Raw genomic sequence first — 18,631 nt, 5'->3', positions numbered from 1 at the left:
CAATGGAAGACATTTAAAGACTGCATGGATGAACTACAAAAATTGTTCATCCCAGTTTGGCAAAAGAATAAATCAGGGAAGGTAGTGCATCCGTGGATAACAAGGGAAATCAGGGATAGTATCAAAGCGAAGGATGATGCGTACAAATTAGCCAGAAAAAGCAGCATACCGGAGGACTGGGAGAAATTCAGAGACCAGCAGAGGAGGACAAAGGGCTTAATTAGGAAAGGAAAAATAGATTATGAAAGAAAACTTGCAGGGAACATAAAAACTGACTGCAAAAGTTTTTATAGATATGTGAAAAGAAAGAGATTAGTTAAAACAAATGTAGGTCCCTTGCAGTCAGAAACGGGTGAGTTGATCATGGGGAACAAGGATATGGCGGACCAATTGAATAACTACTTTGGTTCCGTCTTCACTAAGGAAGACATAAATAATCTGCCGGAAATAGCAGGGGACCGCGGGTCAAAGGAGTTGGAGGAATTGAGTGAAATCCAGGTTAGCCGGGAAGTGGTGTTGGGTAAATTAAATGGATTAAAGGCCGATAAATCCCCAGGGCCAGATAGGCTGCATCCCAGAGTACTTAAGGAAGTAGCTCCAGAAATAGTGGATGCATTAGTAATAATCTTTCAAAACTCTTTAGATTCTGGAGTAGTTCCTGAGGATTGGCGGGTAGCAAACGTAACCCCACTTTTTAAGAAGGGAGGGAGAGAGAAAACGGGGAATTACAGACCAGTTAGTCTAACATCGGTAGTGGGGAAACTGCTAGAGTCAGTTATTAAAGATGGGATAGCAGCACATTTGGAAAGTGGTGAAATCATTGGACAAAGTCAGCATGGATTTACAAAAGGTAAATCATGTCTGACGAATCTTATAGAATTTTTCGAGGATGTAACTAGTAGCGTGGATAGGGGAGAACCAGTGGATGTGGTGTATCTGGACTTCCAGAAGGCTTTCGACAAGGTCCCACATAAGAGATTAGTTTACAAACTTAAAGCACACGGCATTGGGGGTTCAGTATTGATGTGGATAGAGAACTGGCTGGCAAACAGGAAGCAAAGAGTAGGAGTAAACGGGTCCTTTTCACAATGGCAGGCAGTGACTAGTGGGGTACCGCAAGGCTCAGTGCTGGGACCCCAGCTATTTACAATATATATTAATGATCTGGATGAGGGAATTGAAGGCAATATCTCCAAGTTTGCGGATGACACGAAGCTGGGGGGCAGTGTTAGCTGTGAGGAGGATGCTAGGAGACTGCAAGGTGACTTGGATAGGCTGGGTGAGTGGGCAAATGTTTGGCAGATGCAGTATAATGTGGATAAATGTGAGGTTATCCATTTTGGTGGCAAAAACAGGAAAGCAGACTATTATCTAAATGGTGGCCGACTAGGAAAAGGGGAGATGCAGCGAGACCTGGGTGTCATGGTACACCAGTCATTGAAAGTGGGCATGCAGGTGCAGCAGGCAGTGAAGAAAGCGAATGGTATGTTAGCTTTCATAGCAAAAGGATTTGAGTATAGGAGCAGGGAGGTTCTACTGCAGTTGTACAGGGTCTTGGTGAGACCACACCTGGAGTATTGCGTACAGTTTTGGTCTCCAAATCTGAGGAAGGACATTATTGCCATAGAGGGAGTGCAGAGAAGGTTCACCAGACTGATTCCTGGGATGTCAGGACTGTCTTATGAAGAAAGACTGGATAGACTTGGTTTATACTCTCTAGAATTTAGGAGATTGAGAGGGGATCTTATAGAAACTTACAAAATTCTTAAGGGGTTGGACAGGCTAGATGCAGGAAGATTGCTCCCGATGTTGGGGAAGTCCAGGACAAGGGGTCACAGCTTAAGGATAAGGGGGAAATCCTTTAAAACCGAGATGAGAAGAACTTTTTTCACACAGAGAGTTGTGAATCTCTGGAACTCTCTGCCACAGAGGGTAGTCGAGGCCAGTTCATTGGCTATATTTAAGAGGGAGTTAGATGTGGCCCTTGTGGCTAAGGGGATCAGAGGGTATGGAGAGAAGGCAGGTACGGGATACTGAGTTGGATGATCAGCCATGATCATATTGAATGGCGGTGCAGGCTCGAAGGGCCGAATGGCCAACTCCTGCACCTAATTTCTATGTTTCTATGTTTCTATCGGGAGCAATCTTCCTGCATCTAGCCTGTCCAACCCCTTAAGAATTTTGTAAGTTTCTATAAGATCCCCTCTCAATCTCCTAAATTCTAGAGAGTATAAACCAAGTCTATCCAGTCTTTCTTCATAAGACAGTCCTGACATCCCAGGAATTAGTCTGGTGAACCTTCTCTGCACTCCCTCTATGGCAATAATGTCCTTCCTCAGATTTGGAGACCAAAACTGTACGCAATACTCCAGGTGTGGTCTCACCAAGACCCTGTACAACTGCAGTAGAACCTCCCTGCTCCTATACTCAAATCCTTTTGCTATGAAAGCTAACATACCATTCGCTTTCTTCACTGCCTGCTGCACCTGCATGCCCACTTTCAATGACTGGTGTACCATGACACCCAGGTCTCGCTGCATCTCCCCTTTTCCTAGTCGGCCACCATTTAGATAATAGTCTGCTTTCCTGTTTTTGCCACCAAAATGGATAACCTCACATTTATCCACATTATACTGCATCTGCCAAACATTTGCCCACTCACCCAGCCTATCCAAGTCACCTTGCAGTCTCCTAGCATCCTCCTCACAGCTAACACTGCCCCCCAGCTTAGTGTCATCCGCAAACGTGGAGATATTGCCTTCAATTCCCTCATCCAGATCATTAATATATATTGTAAATAGCTGGGGTCCCAGCACTGAGCCTTGCGGTACCCCACTAGTCACTGCCTGCCATTGTGAAAAGGACCCGTTTACTCCTACTCTTTGCTTCCTGTTTGCCAGCCAGTTCTCTATCCACATCAATACTGAACCCCCAATGCCGTGTGCTTTAAGTTTGTAAATTATGTGGTTCTCCCCTCCCTTCACCCGCCCATTTGCCTTCCATATTGACTCGGTTTTCATGCACATACATTTTTGCCTCAAGTCTGTTTCGTGGAATCTTATGGAACAAGCTGCCAGAGTAAGCTGTGGAGGTAAGTACAATTGCCATGTTTAAAAGAAATTTAGACAGACACATATACATAGAAAAGGTTCAGAGGGCTATGACTATGCAAATGGGACTAGCTCAAACGGACATCTTACTTGTCATGGATGAGTTTGGGCTTCAGGGTGTGTTTCTATGCTGCATGACTCCTTGAAATATGGAAAGTATAATGTGGGAATAGTGTAGGCTTGGTATAAATGAATACTGGAAGGTTGGTATGGACTTAGTTGGCAAAAATATGTGTTTCCAGGATTTTTGATGCTACAATAATTATGTGGTTCTCCCCTCCCTTCACCCGCCCATTTGCCTTCCATATTGACTCGGTTTTCATGCACATACATTTTTGCCTCAAGTCCGTTTCGTGGAATCTTATTATAGTTAAGGGCTCTCACTTAACTTTTTTTCCCTGTTGCCAGCCGGGCAACCTAGGCAGTTTTTTAGGTTGCCAAATGACAGTTTAGGTGGTCATTTAAGACGGCTTGCATGACACGTGCGATAATGTGCTCGGACGAAGTGCGTGGTTACCAGTGGGAATTATGCTCAATGAAGCATTCGCATATTATTTCTGCTTCAAATAAAGTCACAAACTAAACATATCCACCAATCAAGACATGATATATACCACAATGACATGCAGCAACATTATAATACAGTATCTCAACTCTTTTTACACGTTGCAATTAATGCAATTTCAATTATTTCTTTCCACTTCCAAACAAAAATGTGGTTGGATTATTCAGCGTATGATCAACCTGTGTCAATAAATCCTGGACCATGATAACATATATGCTTAACCATGCACACTACAGATTGATGCAAGCATGTTCTCTATGAAGGACCGAAAATTATCATGACATGGCCATAGCATGGGTCGTTATTGCAATTGGTACAGAAACACTCTCGCTTCCCACATAATTTATCCACAACAAAATATACAGTTTGCAAGGAAATATCAAAACTACATTTTATGATAATAGCTGTTAAAACCGACTATACCCATCTGACATGTTAAACATCACACTAACTGACAAGAGATGGTCAAAGGACATAACTGCAGCAAATGTTCTTTTGGTAATATGTTTAAAGGTGTCAAAACGCCACATTACCGGACATTCAGTAGCAATGTTACAAAATTTTGAGATTTAAAAAATCAAGTCTGCAATTTATCCCATCAGACAAAGCATAAAAATAAGTTTAATTTGACACCTAATTCACTTTCATATCTCAAGTATTTAAAAAGTTATGGCCATTTTCATACTGGGAAATGAGCATCTTGTTCCCTATTGATTTTCTATGGACATAACAAAAAAGCTGTGATCGTGAACAGTCAAAAGCCCATAACTTTCTTAAAAATTAAGAGAGCTGAATGAAATGTTCAGTTATCATAGATTGAAGCATTCTGAAACAAATATAAAATAATCTTACTTGGATGACCTGAAATTAAAGCATATAATTAGTTAGTTACCTAATTGTAGCTAATTTCAGACTTCAATTACTAGATCTAAACATCTATCCATTTCTTAATAAATGATTAACATTTTTAAATAGCCTAAATGTCCAAATAATATTCACAAATAATTCACAATAAAACATGATTTTAAAATCTCATTTACATTAATTTATAGACCAAATGGAAGGAATTCAGTGTTCAATTGCTGTAAATAAATGCCCATTTAAATCAGCTTTCCAGTGGGTCCCTGTGGAACGCGCTGGTTTAGAACGTTCACATTGCGGTAGATTTGTGCCCTCAAATGCCCAGAAAAATACTGCGGGATATAATGGGCCCAAAATGAGCTACTCGCAATATTAAACTTTGTATAAAGGGATCTTTAGAAGCCCTTTTTAATGTAAAAATATACAGCATACCTTCAAATATTTGCTTTATGAGACCCTGCGGTTGCTGGCGGTCGCGGGTTTAGAGATTGATTTTTAAACTACTATAACTATTTTACGTGGCCTTTAAAACTAATAATAGCTTTTGCGACAGGGTCTTCCAGCGCTTTTTCGTTAATAATTAACTAGGCTGAACATCTTCGATTTGAACAGCCTAGAGAAAATCGCGTTTTAAACCCGCCCCCTCTAAACGGCGCCAAAATCGCGCACACCCGCAGCGGCAGATTTTCAACGACGCTTCAGGTAGGCTTTGCAACATACCTACATTCAGGTTAGATGTATGTGTTATGAACGGCAATGAAGATACCCAGTTTGTACGCACCAGATTAAATTTTTTTTATTGATAAACGCTGTTTCCATCATTCCCACTTCAGAATTAATGTTAAAATTTTAATTGAAATATCTCCTGACCAAATTTGTGATGTATATGACCGACTGTAAAAGTAAAATCTGGATAAATGCAACGTATAGTTGTGAATGTTTTCATTAAATAACTACTGTACTGATACTCCATATTAAGAGCATTGATTTGCCAGTAAAATGAATTCTGTAATAACGTGTCAACGGTAGCAGTGACAATCGAACACTGCGGTTTTACTGTTTCACGTGTTCACAATTTTATTAATCCATCTTTATGGATTAAAAAAAAAAACAAACATTGGGAATTAAAACACATTTGGGGGGGGGGGAGGTTTGAGAAGGCAATCGGTGCGGAATGGATGGATTGAGGCTGGGGAATTAGTGCGTGTTGGTTGGAGTAGATAAAATTGTGAGGGGAGAACGCGGGGGATGTCAGTGGGGTTGAATGGGGGGACCAGTACAGGATGGACGGGGGGGATCTGTGCAGGATGGATGGGGGGGGAATCTGTGCAGGATGGATGGGGGGGAATCAGTGCAGGGTGGATGGGGGGGGGGGGGTCAGTACAGGATGAATGGGGGGGGGATCAGTACAGGATGAATGGGGTAAACAAAAATGCTGGAGAAACTCAGCGGGTGAGGCAGCATCTATGGAGCGAAGGAAATAGGCAATGTTTCGGGTCGAGACCCTGCTTCAGACTGATCTTCCCATTCTTATTGAAAGGGGGGGGTCAGTACAGGATGAATGGGGGAGGTCAATACAGTGTGAATCGGAGGGTCTGTGCAGGATGAATGGGTGGATTACTACAGGATGGATGGGGGATAGGTGCAGGATAAATGGAGGGGGGGTCAGTACGGGATGAATGGGGGGGATCCTTCCACTGTTTATGCTGGGCATCTGCAGGCTCTTTCCCATCAGTTCCCTGTGACCTGTAAAAGATTATTAATTTTCTCATGACGGGTTAAATTATTTAGTGCATCATTTGCTATTTTCACTCTACTAGCATTTTTTTTCAAGAATAGTGACCGTGCAACAACAATTTACAATGCTATTACCTTTACCAATTCTGTCAAGTTTTACTCTGCATATTTCTAAATTATTTTATAAGAATTGTATTTTTCTTCTGAAATCCAAAATACAATTGGTGTTTGTATTCTTCAAGAACATCCCTTTGAACTTGCAATCTGCTTTACATCCCAATGTTATTTGGAAATTATGGTGATAGATTTTCTCATGTATTGTAATTTGATGGTTAAGTTGGGTTGAAGTATTAGGGCTGGAAATAAGGACTAATTATTCATTTTGAGACTGATGATAAGTCTGCCCTTGAGTCACATTGCCCAATTATTCAGGCTGCCAGTTTTAAATCACATCATTGCTCACCATTATGTCCTTACTGCAATCAAGTGAATCTGGTCTTGTAGCCTTTTTCACAAATCCAAAGGCCGAATCTTAGTGCCCTGTTGATGTTTGTACTTGCCATTCCCTGAGTGATACGGTCTTATTTATCTGCTAGTTTAAATTAGCACCAGGGCCAAGGACGTGGGCTGAAAGAGTGATGTAACCTATGCGTGATGATACTGCTGCACTGTTGCAATACCACATAGTGGTTTAATTTGAAATTGCATGTACCCTGCATACAGTCATGCCTTTTCACAGAGGAAGAATTGTCAACATTGTTGCAAGTAAAAACAAAACGAGCAGTTAGAGTTACTAATTATACTGAGTCAAGCAAATTTATGCTTTGAGGTTGGTGGTTGATTTGAAAGCAAGTTATCCGGTGGGCGAATGTTTTGAGTCCCATAATTGAAAGTCTGCAACTTGTACTTTTTTATTTTATCCTGAAATATAGGGACAGCTTAGAATTAGAATCCCAAATTCAGTGGAAATGGTGGTAATACTTTCTTAAATAGTTGCACCCGTTAAAATGGTTCAAAATATATTAAAAGTTTTCAATATATTACCTAACATACAAAAAACCCAAAATACTTGATTTGATATGTGTACCGTCATTTGCATGCAGAAGTGGCAATCGATAAAATGTATCGCAGTTAAGTTGCAAGGGAATAATTGGGTCAGCCCACTTATTAAAATATATAAGTCTCTCCATACTCCTTCCTTGCTTATCTTTTACAAGGGTTAACCAGATTTTTTTTTAAATTGTAATTATCTTGCTGAATGAATAAATCATAAATTTATTTTGCTTCCCTGTAGGCATGGCCAGATCAGATTTATGATAAACATTTTGTATTTCCTAGATATTGTTTGCCTATTTTTAATAATATTCACAGGTTTGGAATTTAATTGTTGTCAGTTTTCTGCCTACATTCCTGTCCTGATCATAGCAATTGCCTTGTAGGAGCATCATTCCCTAACCACTGGTATTTTGGTTAAATAGCTATTAATGGTATATGAATCGTGACTACATTGTTCATCTGAGAGCCATGTTTGAGCACTTCCTGTGGGAAATGCTTGGCAACTATTTAAGAACAGCAGCTCCGGTAGATATATCCCTTTCTAACTTAAGGGACAAAGGGCACCAAAGCAAATTGATGGCCTACTTTGCTAATTTAGCTGGGACCAGTTATCCTCACATAGTAGGGAAAAGGAGTCCTAAATTACTGTAATCTCATTCATTGATCCTGTGAACCAAGTCACTTGGGAAAAGATAAATATTCATATCTAAAGCACATTCCAAAACTTGTTGAAATTTGAGTATTTTATATATTCTCAATTTGCCAACAGGTAGCAGCCCTCTCGACAGTCCAAGGAATTTTTCTCCCAATGCAGCAGCTCATTTTTCATTCATACCAGCAAGAAGGTAAGATTCATTACTTCATTAAAAATGAAATAGTATGCACAGTGTTCTGGGTGTTGCATGAAATTTGCACATACTGCATGTGGAATTAGCGAGATGGTTGATATATAAAGAGATGATATATTTGGTTTTCATTTCTTTGCAACTTTTAAAACTTGCGCTCGACAATCAAGTTTTAAAATTTGTAATTAAGGAGCAGATGTATTTAACGTGTGCCTATCATCGTGAGATGATACAACTAATGTATTAAAATCAAAACAGAAATAAGATTTAGAATGCACAATTGTAGTGTAAACCTTTTCTTGTCACCTTTGTCAGGTAATAATATTATAATAATTCTAATAATCCAATGCTTCGGGGAGCTCACATATGGATGAATAGCATCATGGCATAATACAGTTCACATTTATGTTCAAAAAATTAATTCTGTGGGAGGTAAGGTATATTCTGCAATGAATTTTAAACATAAATTGAACGATATATAAATGTGAACTGTATCGTACCAAAAGATGGGAGATAAGGTATATCTTCAAAAGGATAGTGAAACATAGAAATTTATGGACATTCAAACCACTATCTCCATACCCTGCCAAACATAGAGCTATTTTATCTTAGTCCCATTTCCCAACTGTCAGTGTAACCTTCAGCTTTGCAAGTGCTCAGTCAGGTTATTTTGAAATATAAATGTGCGTTTCTATCTCCATCATCATTTCAGACAGTGACTTGCAAACTCCCACTATTCTTCAAGTGAATTTTTTCCTCAAGGTATCACGGATCCATCCATCAATTAACTTAAATCTTTGTTCGCTAATCTGTGACTTCCCATCCATGGGAAGGTTTATTGAACCAAGCATTATATTTTTTGTTGCTATAATCTGAGCCTCAGCAGAAAATGGAAACATTTAATATGTCAAGGTGCTGTTAAACATATGTGATCCAACGATCTCAAAATTGTGGGTTCCTCAAGTGTTGCTATAATTTTATCTCTTAATTCCCATATTGTAATGGTACACCACTGGTCTTAAACTTAACTTTCTCAAAAATATAAGCTTGCAGATTTTGAACTGAAATAAAAAGTGAAAATGCTGGAAATACTTATTATTATTACAGGAAGTAATTGTGGAGAGAAGATCAGTTATGAATTTGGAATAATGGTCTTTCATCCCAACTGGGGAAAATTAGAAATTAAGAGGGAGGGAGCAGCAGAGGAAATAAAAAGGAAGATATGTGATTTAATGGCAGTCAGGAGACTGAGCCATTGTCGCAAAGCCAACAGACTGGAACAGTTTTTGATGAGTTTTGGACTTGAATGCTATTTGCAGAACATCTTACAAGCTTAACTTCAGGTACAGATTTGACAGGGTGCACAGTAAATTCTAATGATTGAATGAAAAATACAGGCAAATAAATACAAAAGTTAGTTTTATCAAAGTTAAAGAAAGGCTGGAGTAAGAATAAATGAACAAAAATGAGGCACGGTAATTACAAAAGTTCTTTCAGAAAAAGGTTATTGTCTTCAAAAACTGGGCTCTTAATTGCTTGAACCTGCTGCAGTAAAATTGATATGACTAATTTTTGCCTTTGCTCCATTTTTTTTGCTTTTGGTGCATATCCACTGATAGTCTGACAAATCACAATTCTTTGTGTTGATAGCTCAAATTGTCCAAGCAATCATAGCCTTTAGGGACAGAGATTCTCTTGTACCTTTTAATTATCTATTTTTCAATTCTACTCTCCCCTACTCGCCTCGATACCTGTGGGCAAGAGAAGACAGCAATATTTTAACCATCTTTTTTAAGGACTATTTTGGGTTAATACATGGTGGTCTGGGTAAGCTATGGTAGCAAATCCACAAAACATCTCAACTCTGAGAATTTTTCGAATTTGAAGCAGCCACTCTTGTAAGTCTGTCAAATTTAGCATTTGATTCTTCTGGCAGGCTACAATAATAAGCAAACAGACATTGCTGCTGACTTTTCCGCCGTGTATGCAGTAGTTTTAATAAGGGCCAGCTCCTATAGGTAATACTGAAAGATTTTTTTAGGAAATGAAACATTAGGGAATAAACCTAATTGCAAGGGGTACAAGAAGTCTGTGGGAAAACAGTGAATGCAAACTACATTTTGTTGCTACGTCAAAGCTGTCAGGAATGCTTGTTGGTTGTTCAACTCCTTGCTGCAAGATCAATTGTTTCTTCCAGCAGATATTCTTTAATCAAAAGCTACCCGAGAGGCATTTAAATGTTGGTCAAGGTTCAAACACTTCTGATTCCATACAGAGGTGTGGTGACAGAGAAAAATTACTCATATAATGAAAATTACTTTGTTTTAGAGTACAGATAATTATTCTCCAATGGCTTGTGCTTAACGTCATTATCTGGTGTAATTCCAGGCCAAGAGCAGCCACAGTTTTCCAGTTTAATGTATGTTGTGCGTTGAAAGCTGTTCTAGACTAAGTGGGACCCGTTGGATCCCATGTTCACACCGGAGGGCTGGTCCCCCAACGCAATATTCCACCTCTTCACCAATTCCAATATTAGTGGCCAGTGGGGCGGGGGGGGGGGGGGGTGGCTTTCTGGTGCGCTAGTATGGGTGTTGTGGGCCGAAGGGACTGGTTTCCAGAGGGCTAGTATGGACATTGTGGGCCAAATGGATTCTTGGGCTGGCAGCTCAGGCCTGGTGGGCTGGCAGCTCAGTCACTCAGGCCTGGTGGCTGGCAGCTCAGTAACTCAGGCCTCGTGGGCTGGCAGCTCAGAAACTGCCAGAAAGTCTGCTCAAAACAGGTGAGAGACTCTGTGAGAGAGAGAAGGGGGAGAGGGTGGAGAATCAATTTTAGACATTTTCATCTTTTTCTGCAAATCACAGCAATGAAGGAGGAAAGTCGATCCTGGCCTGGATCTCACAGGGACCCAATGAAGGGAGGGAGAAAAATACTGGGGTGAGGTTTAATACTTACAGAGGGAATACTTACTGATGGGCCGAAGGGACTCCTCCTGGGCTAGTACAGCCCTGAAGGGCCGAAGGGGCTCTTTTAGAAAAAAATCAGAGTGAAATCTCAGTGAAAGGCACTTTTTCTGGACTTTTCCTGGCCTGGCACGGGCCTTTTGGGCCAAAATGCTCCTCCTGGGCTAATACGGGAATTTTGGGCAAACGGGACTGGTTTCTCGGCTAATGTGAGCCGGAATTAGTGGTTTCATGCTGGCCAAACAACTCATTTCATTTCCATTTTAATTTCAAGCACAGGGCAGGCTGAACAGCTCATTGCATTTTCATTTCACTTCCATTGCCATTGCAGTTTCAAGCACGGGGCAGGCCGAACAGCTCATTGCATTTTCATTTCACTTCCATTGCCATTGCAGTTTCAAGCACGGGGCATTCCGAACAGCTCATTGCATTTTCATTTCACTTCCATTGCCATTGCGCTTTCAAGCAGAGGGCAGGCCAAACAGCTGATTGCATTTTCATTTCACTTCCATCGCCATTGCACTTTCAAGCAGAGGGCAGGCTAAACAGCTGATTGCATTTTCATTTCACTCCCATCACCATTGCAGTTTCAAGCCCAGGGCAGGCCAGGCAGCTCATTGCATTTTCATTTCACTTCCATCGCCATTGCACTTTCAAACAGAGGGCAGGCCGAACAGCTGATTGCATTTTCATTTCACTTCCATCGCCATTGCACTTTAAAGCACATGGCAGGCCGAACAGCTGATTGCATTTTCATTTCACTTCCATTGCCATTGCACTTTCAAGCACAGGGCAGGCCAAACAGCTCATTGCATTTTCATTTCACTTCCATTGCACTTTCAAGCACAGGGCAGGCCAAACAGCTCCTTGCATTTTCATTTCACTTCCATTGCCATTGCACTTTCAAGCACAGGGCAGGCCAAACAGCTCATTGAATTTTCATTTAATTTCCATTGCCATTGCACTTTCAAGCACAGGGCAGGCCAAAGTGCACATTGCATTTTAATTTCACTTCCATTGCCATTGCACTTTCAAGCCCAGGGCAGGCCAAACAGCTCATTGCATTTTCATTTCACTTCCATTGCAATTTCAAGCCTAAGGCAGGCCAAACAGCTCCTTGCATTTTCATTTCACTTCCATCGCCATTGCAGTTTCAAGCGCAGGGCAGGCCGAACAACTGATTGCATTTTCATTTCACTTCCATCGCCATTGCACTTTCAAGCAGAGGGCAGGCCGAACAGCTCATTGCATTTTCATTTCACTTCCATCGCCATTGCACTTTAAAGCACATGGCAGGCCGAACAGCTGATTGCATTTTCATTTCACTTCCGTTGCCATTGCAGTTTCAAGCACAGGGCAGGCCAAACAGCTCATTGCATTTTCATTTCACTTCCATTGCCATTGCACTTTCAAGCATGGGGCAGGCCAAACAGCTGATTGGATTTTTATTTCACTTCCATTGCCATTGCACTTTCATGCACAGGGCAGGCCAAACAGCTCATTGCATTTTCATTTCACTTCCATTGCCATTGCACTTTCAAGCACAGGGCAGGCCAAACAGCTCATTGTATTTTCATTTCACTTCCATTGCACTTTCAAGCACATAGCAGGCCAAACAGCTCATTGCATTTTCATTTCATTTCCATTGCCATTGCACTTTCAAGCACATGGCAGGCCAAACAGCTCATCGCATTTTCATTTCACTTTCATTGCCATCGCACTTTCAAGGACAGGGCAGGCCAAACAGCTCCTTGCATTTTCATTTCACTTCCATCGCCATTGCAGTTTCAAGCACAGGGCAGGCTAAACAGCTGATTGCATTTTCATTTCACTTGCATCGCCATTGCAGTTTCAAGCACAGGGCAGGCTAAACAGCTGATTGCATTTTCATTTCACTTCCATCACCATTGCGCTTTCAAGCAGAGGGCAGGCCAAACAGCTGATTGCATTTTCATTTCACTTCCATCGCCATTGCACTTTCAAGCAGAGGGCAGGCTAAACAGCTGATTGCATTTTCATTTCACTCCCATCACCATTGCAGTTTCAAGCCCAGGGCAGGCCAGGCAGCTCATTGCATTTTCATTTCACTTCCATCGCCATTGCACTTTCAAACAGAGGGCAGGCCGAACAGCTGATTGCATTTTCATTTCACTTCCATCGCCATTGCACTTTAAAGCACATGGCAGGCCGAACAGCTGATTGCATTTTCATTTCACTTCCATTGCCATTGCACTTTCAAGCACAGGGCAGGCCAAACAGCTCATTGCATTTTCATTTCACTTCCATTGCACTTTCAAGCACAGGGCAGGCCAAACAGCTCCTTGCATTTTCATTTCACTTCCATTGCCATTGCACTTTCAAGCACAGGGCAGGCCAAACAGCTCATTGAATTTTCATTTAATTTCCATTGCCATTGCACTTTCAAGCACAGGGCAGGCCAAAGTGCACATTGCATTTTAATTTCACTTCCATTGCCATTGCACTTTCAAGCCCAGGGCAGGCCAAACAGCTCATTGCATTTTCATTTCACTTCCATTGCAATTTCAAGCCTAAGGCAGGCCAAACAACTCATTGCATTTTCATTTCACTTCCATTGCCATTGCAGTTTCAAGCCCAGGGCAGGCCAAACAGCTGATTGCATTTTCATTTAACTTCCATTGCCATTGCAATTTCAAGCCAAAGGCAGGCCAAACATCTCATTGCACTTTAATTAAGGGCTAACAAATCATTTATTGCAAGTACATTGCAGACTCACGGTTCAGTTGATTCACAGCTTACAATGAGTTGTGGCCTCTCCCGCGCGATCTTGCAGAGTGACTGAGCCACGTCCAGGCATTCGGGGGTTTTATAGTCCTGCCCCCCCCCCCCAGGAAGAGGCGTTATCTTCATCGCAGTTTGACAGGCGAGAGGATGTCAAGGTTTTTGAAACACTTATAACTTTTTTATCTTTCATCGATGGGAAAAATCTTCGGGGCCTGCTCAGCGGAGGAAGACTGTGTGTAAGATGGCCAAAAATCATAGCGATATATGGTAGCGTTTTTTCTAAAATCAATATACATCGCAGATAGGAAGTGGTCAAGATGAGATTAATTATATAGATTAATTATTAATTATTTCCATAACTGCTTATAGATTTAACAGGAGAAAACAATATTTCTTGCATCTGATCAGTATTTCTGATAAAGAAAGACAGACGTATGTTTGCATAGTGCAGTTTATGTAATTTACTCTGTAAGCATTTGGCACGATTGAATTCAGTGTCTTTCTTTCCATTGCACTCGATATTCCTGACGAGTCTGCCTTCTGAGTACTTTCCATTTCAGAGTTTACTTAGGTGATAATTTGTGTTTTCAGAGAATTGAATTTGAGAATTGAAAGACATTTTGGCTAAAATTGGAGGTCAAGATTTAGTTCTATTTTTCATGCATATGCGGAATTTGCCTACGACATTATCTGTCCTCTATACAACTGACAAGTAGTCCTGTGGCCTCAATGTTAAATCCAGACTTCATTGAGTGTTTTAGATCAAAGTTGATTAGGGTAGACAAAAATGCTGGAGAAGCTCAACGGGCGAGGCAGCATCTATGGAGCGAAGGAAATAGGCAACGTTTCAGGTCGAGACCCTTCTTCAGATGTGTCGACCCGAAACGTTGCCTATTTCCTTCGCTCCATAGATGCTGCCTCACCCGCTGAGTTTCTCCAGCATTTTTGTCTACCTTCGATTTTCCAGCATCTGCAGTTCCATCTTAAACAAAAAGTTGATCAGGGGGATTGTTGACTAACAAAAATCTGTGCTTCTTCATGTTGAACACTACTTGGAAGAATACTACTTGTTATGGGCATAAAGTTTTCTTTGGTTGGAGAACTTCTGAAACCACAATATAATTCAGATTTTGCCAGGATCACTCAGTTCCTGACCTTGTTATACCCTTGAACCAGATGTGGTCCGTTGAGCTGGATTTCAGAAGTAAAGTAAATAGGTGCCTTTGGCATCAAGAAGCATGCCACCAAGTAGTATATGAAGACCCCAAATTAAAATGAATGTCAAGGCCATCTGGGGGAAAAGTTCCAAAGGTTGGGGTCAAACCATACAATTTGTTGAAGATCAATCATCCCAACTCCAGGACATCGCTCCAGCAGTCCTAAAGTGAACGTTCTAAAGTGCTGGTCCATCTTCAGCTGCTTTATTATTGATCATCCCCCTATCATGAGGTTGGAAGAGGGGATGTATGCAGAAGATTGTGCAGTAACATTTGCAAACATCATGCACAAAAGCAGAAAGTGTAACCATCTATCCATTGCATTCAATGGCATTTAATTTAATTTTTGATTTACAGTTTCCTCCATAATGTTTGGGACAAAGAACCATCATTTATTTATTTATTTGCCTCTGTACTCCACAATTTGTATTAGAAAAAAATCGCATGTGGTTAAAGTACACATTGTCAGATTTTATTAAAGGTTTCACCATGCAGAAGTTACAGCTGTTTTCCAACATCACAAGCCTTTGAACCAACTGCAGTCTTCTTTGTGTCATATCCACTTTTAACTTTTGTATGTTGCTTTCTTACAGTCTCTCTCCAAAATGCCTTGACTTTCCTCCTTTCTGCCTTCTGAAAGCTTGTGAAACCATATCCCTTCAATTATGTCATGCCTAATCTTACTTCTGTTGTTCAGTATATATTTTGATTGTTTTGATTGTTGGGGTATAGTCTCGGAAGTTCACTATATTAGAGTTGCATTTTCAGGTAAGGCAATAATCGGGGAACTGGACTTGCAAAATCTTTTACATATCCTGCAAAGAAAAGCCTGCTTAAGTGTTAAGTTACAATGCCACCATAATGGCTACGTTCTGGCTATGATGTTTAAAAAATATCAGCTTTCATTTGATTTAAGACCGGTAATTAGTTTCCCACTCGTGCCATCAATGCATTCATTTCAGTTAAGTGATGTGAGAATGTATTTTAAAACAATGCAAGGTAGACAAAAATGCTGGAGAAACTCAGCGGGTGAGGCAGCATCTATGGAGCGAAGGAATAGGCGATGTTTCGGGTTGAGACCCTTCTTCAGACTGATGCATGTATTAAAACATTAAAATATTAAAACAATGTATGTATTTATATATCAGAACGTATTTAAATCATTACAAAAACAGAAATTCATTGTGAAGAGATCTTGTAAACTATTGTTAATTATTCAATGCAGCCAATAATTTATGGTTGCTACTACATGCAATTTGACCATTGAATATAAGGGATTTAAAAAAAAGTGCCTCATGCACACTTCCGAAATAACATAATACTGTGAATACCTAATTTAAAGTAAAATATTCTTTGTTACAGATGCTGTGATAGAGATTAAAAACAGACACCAAAGAGTAGCCTGTTTAGTGTTTAACACTTGTATGGATTGATACATCAAGCTAATTGAACGTGTGTATTGTTTTGCTATCCATTAATGCATTTTTATTTCTTTGATGCAGCCATGGTCACAGAGCTGACAGGTAACACTCAAAATAGGTGTTGCTGTCATATTTATTGCATGTTCTTCAGCTTAATTTGCATGTTTGCATGTGCCTTTCTGCATGAAAATGCACTGGAGAATTAGGTTCACTGGGTTCTGTGTGTGTGTGTATGTGTGTACGAATGAATGTTTGTATGAGTGCACAATCTGTAATTTATTGCATTTGATTGAGGAACTTGCTCAGTTGACGCCACTGGATGTGCGACTAAATGTATGTTAATGTAAACCAAGCTCATTTTGTCCTCCTTGTGCTCACTTGTTTAGATTATTGCAAAATTTATGGTGCCTGTTCAGTGTTCTGGTATGCTTTGGTTATGGCAGTATTAACCCTAATGCCTAATTTCCCTGTGTCTTTCTGTGTTTTTAAGCGGTAGCCTGTTAATGTGTCTCATGTAAAATTTTGTAAAATCATGACTTGGTTTATTTAAGAACTGTTTTGATTTATTCTTGGCATTAAAATTTTCAATTGAAACTAGAAATGTTATGGTATAATTGAGTAGCTTTACCATTGAATGAACATAATAAAAACCGTTACTTTCAGCAACAATTATGTTCTTCTGACATTCCCTGCATCTGTCCCAGCGATATAGACATTACTAAGAGTTGTAACAAATTAAAGACCAACTATTCAAACTTTTTTCAGTTCTCAGCTTTAATTCAAGACCTGAATGAATGTTTTGTTTTCCTTTGCATTCTTACTTGGAAAATAAATTGTATTTGAATCAAAGAAATTTGCAGCACAGATGGAGGCCATTTTGCCCTTGACACCAGTTCTCGCCGCATTCTACTTTGTTTGTCCCCATTTAATCTGAGACCCTGCGCAAACATCAGCAATATTTAACAGGCATGTTTTCGAGCAACCAGCAGTCGAGCGCTGATTGGTAGGCTTTCTATCTGCTGTGACCAACAGGTCAGAATTTATATCACATGGGTTTCAAGAAATATCATCAGAATTTAGGACATTAGACATCACCCTTTTGTCATATAATTAAAGCTTCAGTTTTATTCATCATCTAAATGCAGGCACTTTGAGTTCCAAAAAATCTCCTTCAGTTCTGCGGAGAACAAAGCATAATTTGGTGCAACTTTTGTAAATGAATCAGACCCAAGTCTTGAATTATCTGGAAGGGTAAATGATTTGTTGGAGTAGTTATGAAGAAAGTGTCTTTCCTGGCATGTGATTCCAGAAAAAGGGTGAATTCAAAAATATTTAAAAGCAACACATTCCGTTCACCAGAACTGAAGTCTCAGTTATATTTATTAATGAATGAAATAAAGCAAAAGGGGATCCATGAGCACTTAGCTGGTAGCAGTCTGGAATGTGTCTCAGATATTTTTCAGAAGACAGATTAATCTTTGAATCATATTAGTAAAAAATATGGATTAAAAGCAATTGGATGGAGTGTTAGACGGAGCAGTCGCAAGCTCATTGAATGGTAGGGCATGTTTGAAGGACTGAATTAAAACTAGAAAATTATTGAGTATGCGTGCATGTGTTTCAAATACATACTAGAAAACTAGAAAAACTGGAAAAGCTCAGCAGATCAGACATCATCTGCAGAAAGAAAGTGTTAACATGTCAGGTTTAAGACCATCAGACAAATTCTGATGAAGGCTCTTTGATCTGGGACATTATCTCTTTGCATATGAGAGGAATAGATCGGGTAAATGTACATTCTTTTGCCCAGAGTTGGGGAATCGAGAACAAGAGGTCATAGGTTTAAGGTCAGAGGGGGGGAAGGGGGGGGGGGGGGGGGGGGGGAGATTTAATAGGAACTTGAGGGGTAATCTTTTTACACAAAGGGTGGTGGGGATATGAAACAAGCTGCCAGAGGAGGTAGTTGAGACAGATACTATTGGTACGTTTATGAGAATTTGGACATGAACATGGGTTGAGAGGGTTATGGGTCCAGCGGGGGCAGGTGGAACTAGTGTACATGGGGCATGTTGGTCGGCATGGGCTAGTTGGGCCGA

The 18,631-nt window shown here is 40.3% G+C and overlaps 1 protein-coding gene across 9 annotated transcripts in view; it reads left to right on the top strand.

Moving 5' to 3' along the window:
• mast2 (microtubule associated serine/threonine kinase 2) overlaps window positions 1-18,631 on the top strand; it is a 349,172-nt gene that overhangs the window by 237,776 nt on the left and 92,765 nt on the right. For 7 of the 9 annotated variants that reach the window (XM_033028662.1, XM_033028664.1, XM_033028658.1 and 4 more), the window contains 2 exons: window positions 8,099-8,174; window positions 16,617-16,637. In XM_033028662.1, the coding sequence (XP_032884553.1) occupies window positions 8,099-8,174; window positions 16,617-16,637 (97 nt within the window). The remainder of the gene's footprint in view (window positions 1-8,098; window positions 8,175-16,616; window positions 16,638-18,631) is intronic. The other 2 variants (XM_033028660.1, XM_033028659.1) reach the window with 1 other exon arrangement.

This window comes from Amblyraja radiata, chromosome 10 (genome assembly GCF_010909765.2).
Source record: "Amblyraja radiata isolate CabotCenter1 chromosome 10, sAmbRad1.1.pri, whole genome shotgun sequence".
Taxonomy (NCBI): domain Eukaryota; kingdom Metazoa; phylum Chordata; class Chondrichthyes; order Rajiformes; family Rajidae; genus Amblyraja; species Amblyraja radiata.
This window is presented reverse-complemented; position numbering and strand designations above follow the sequence as displayed.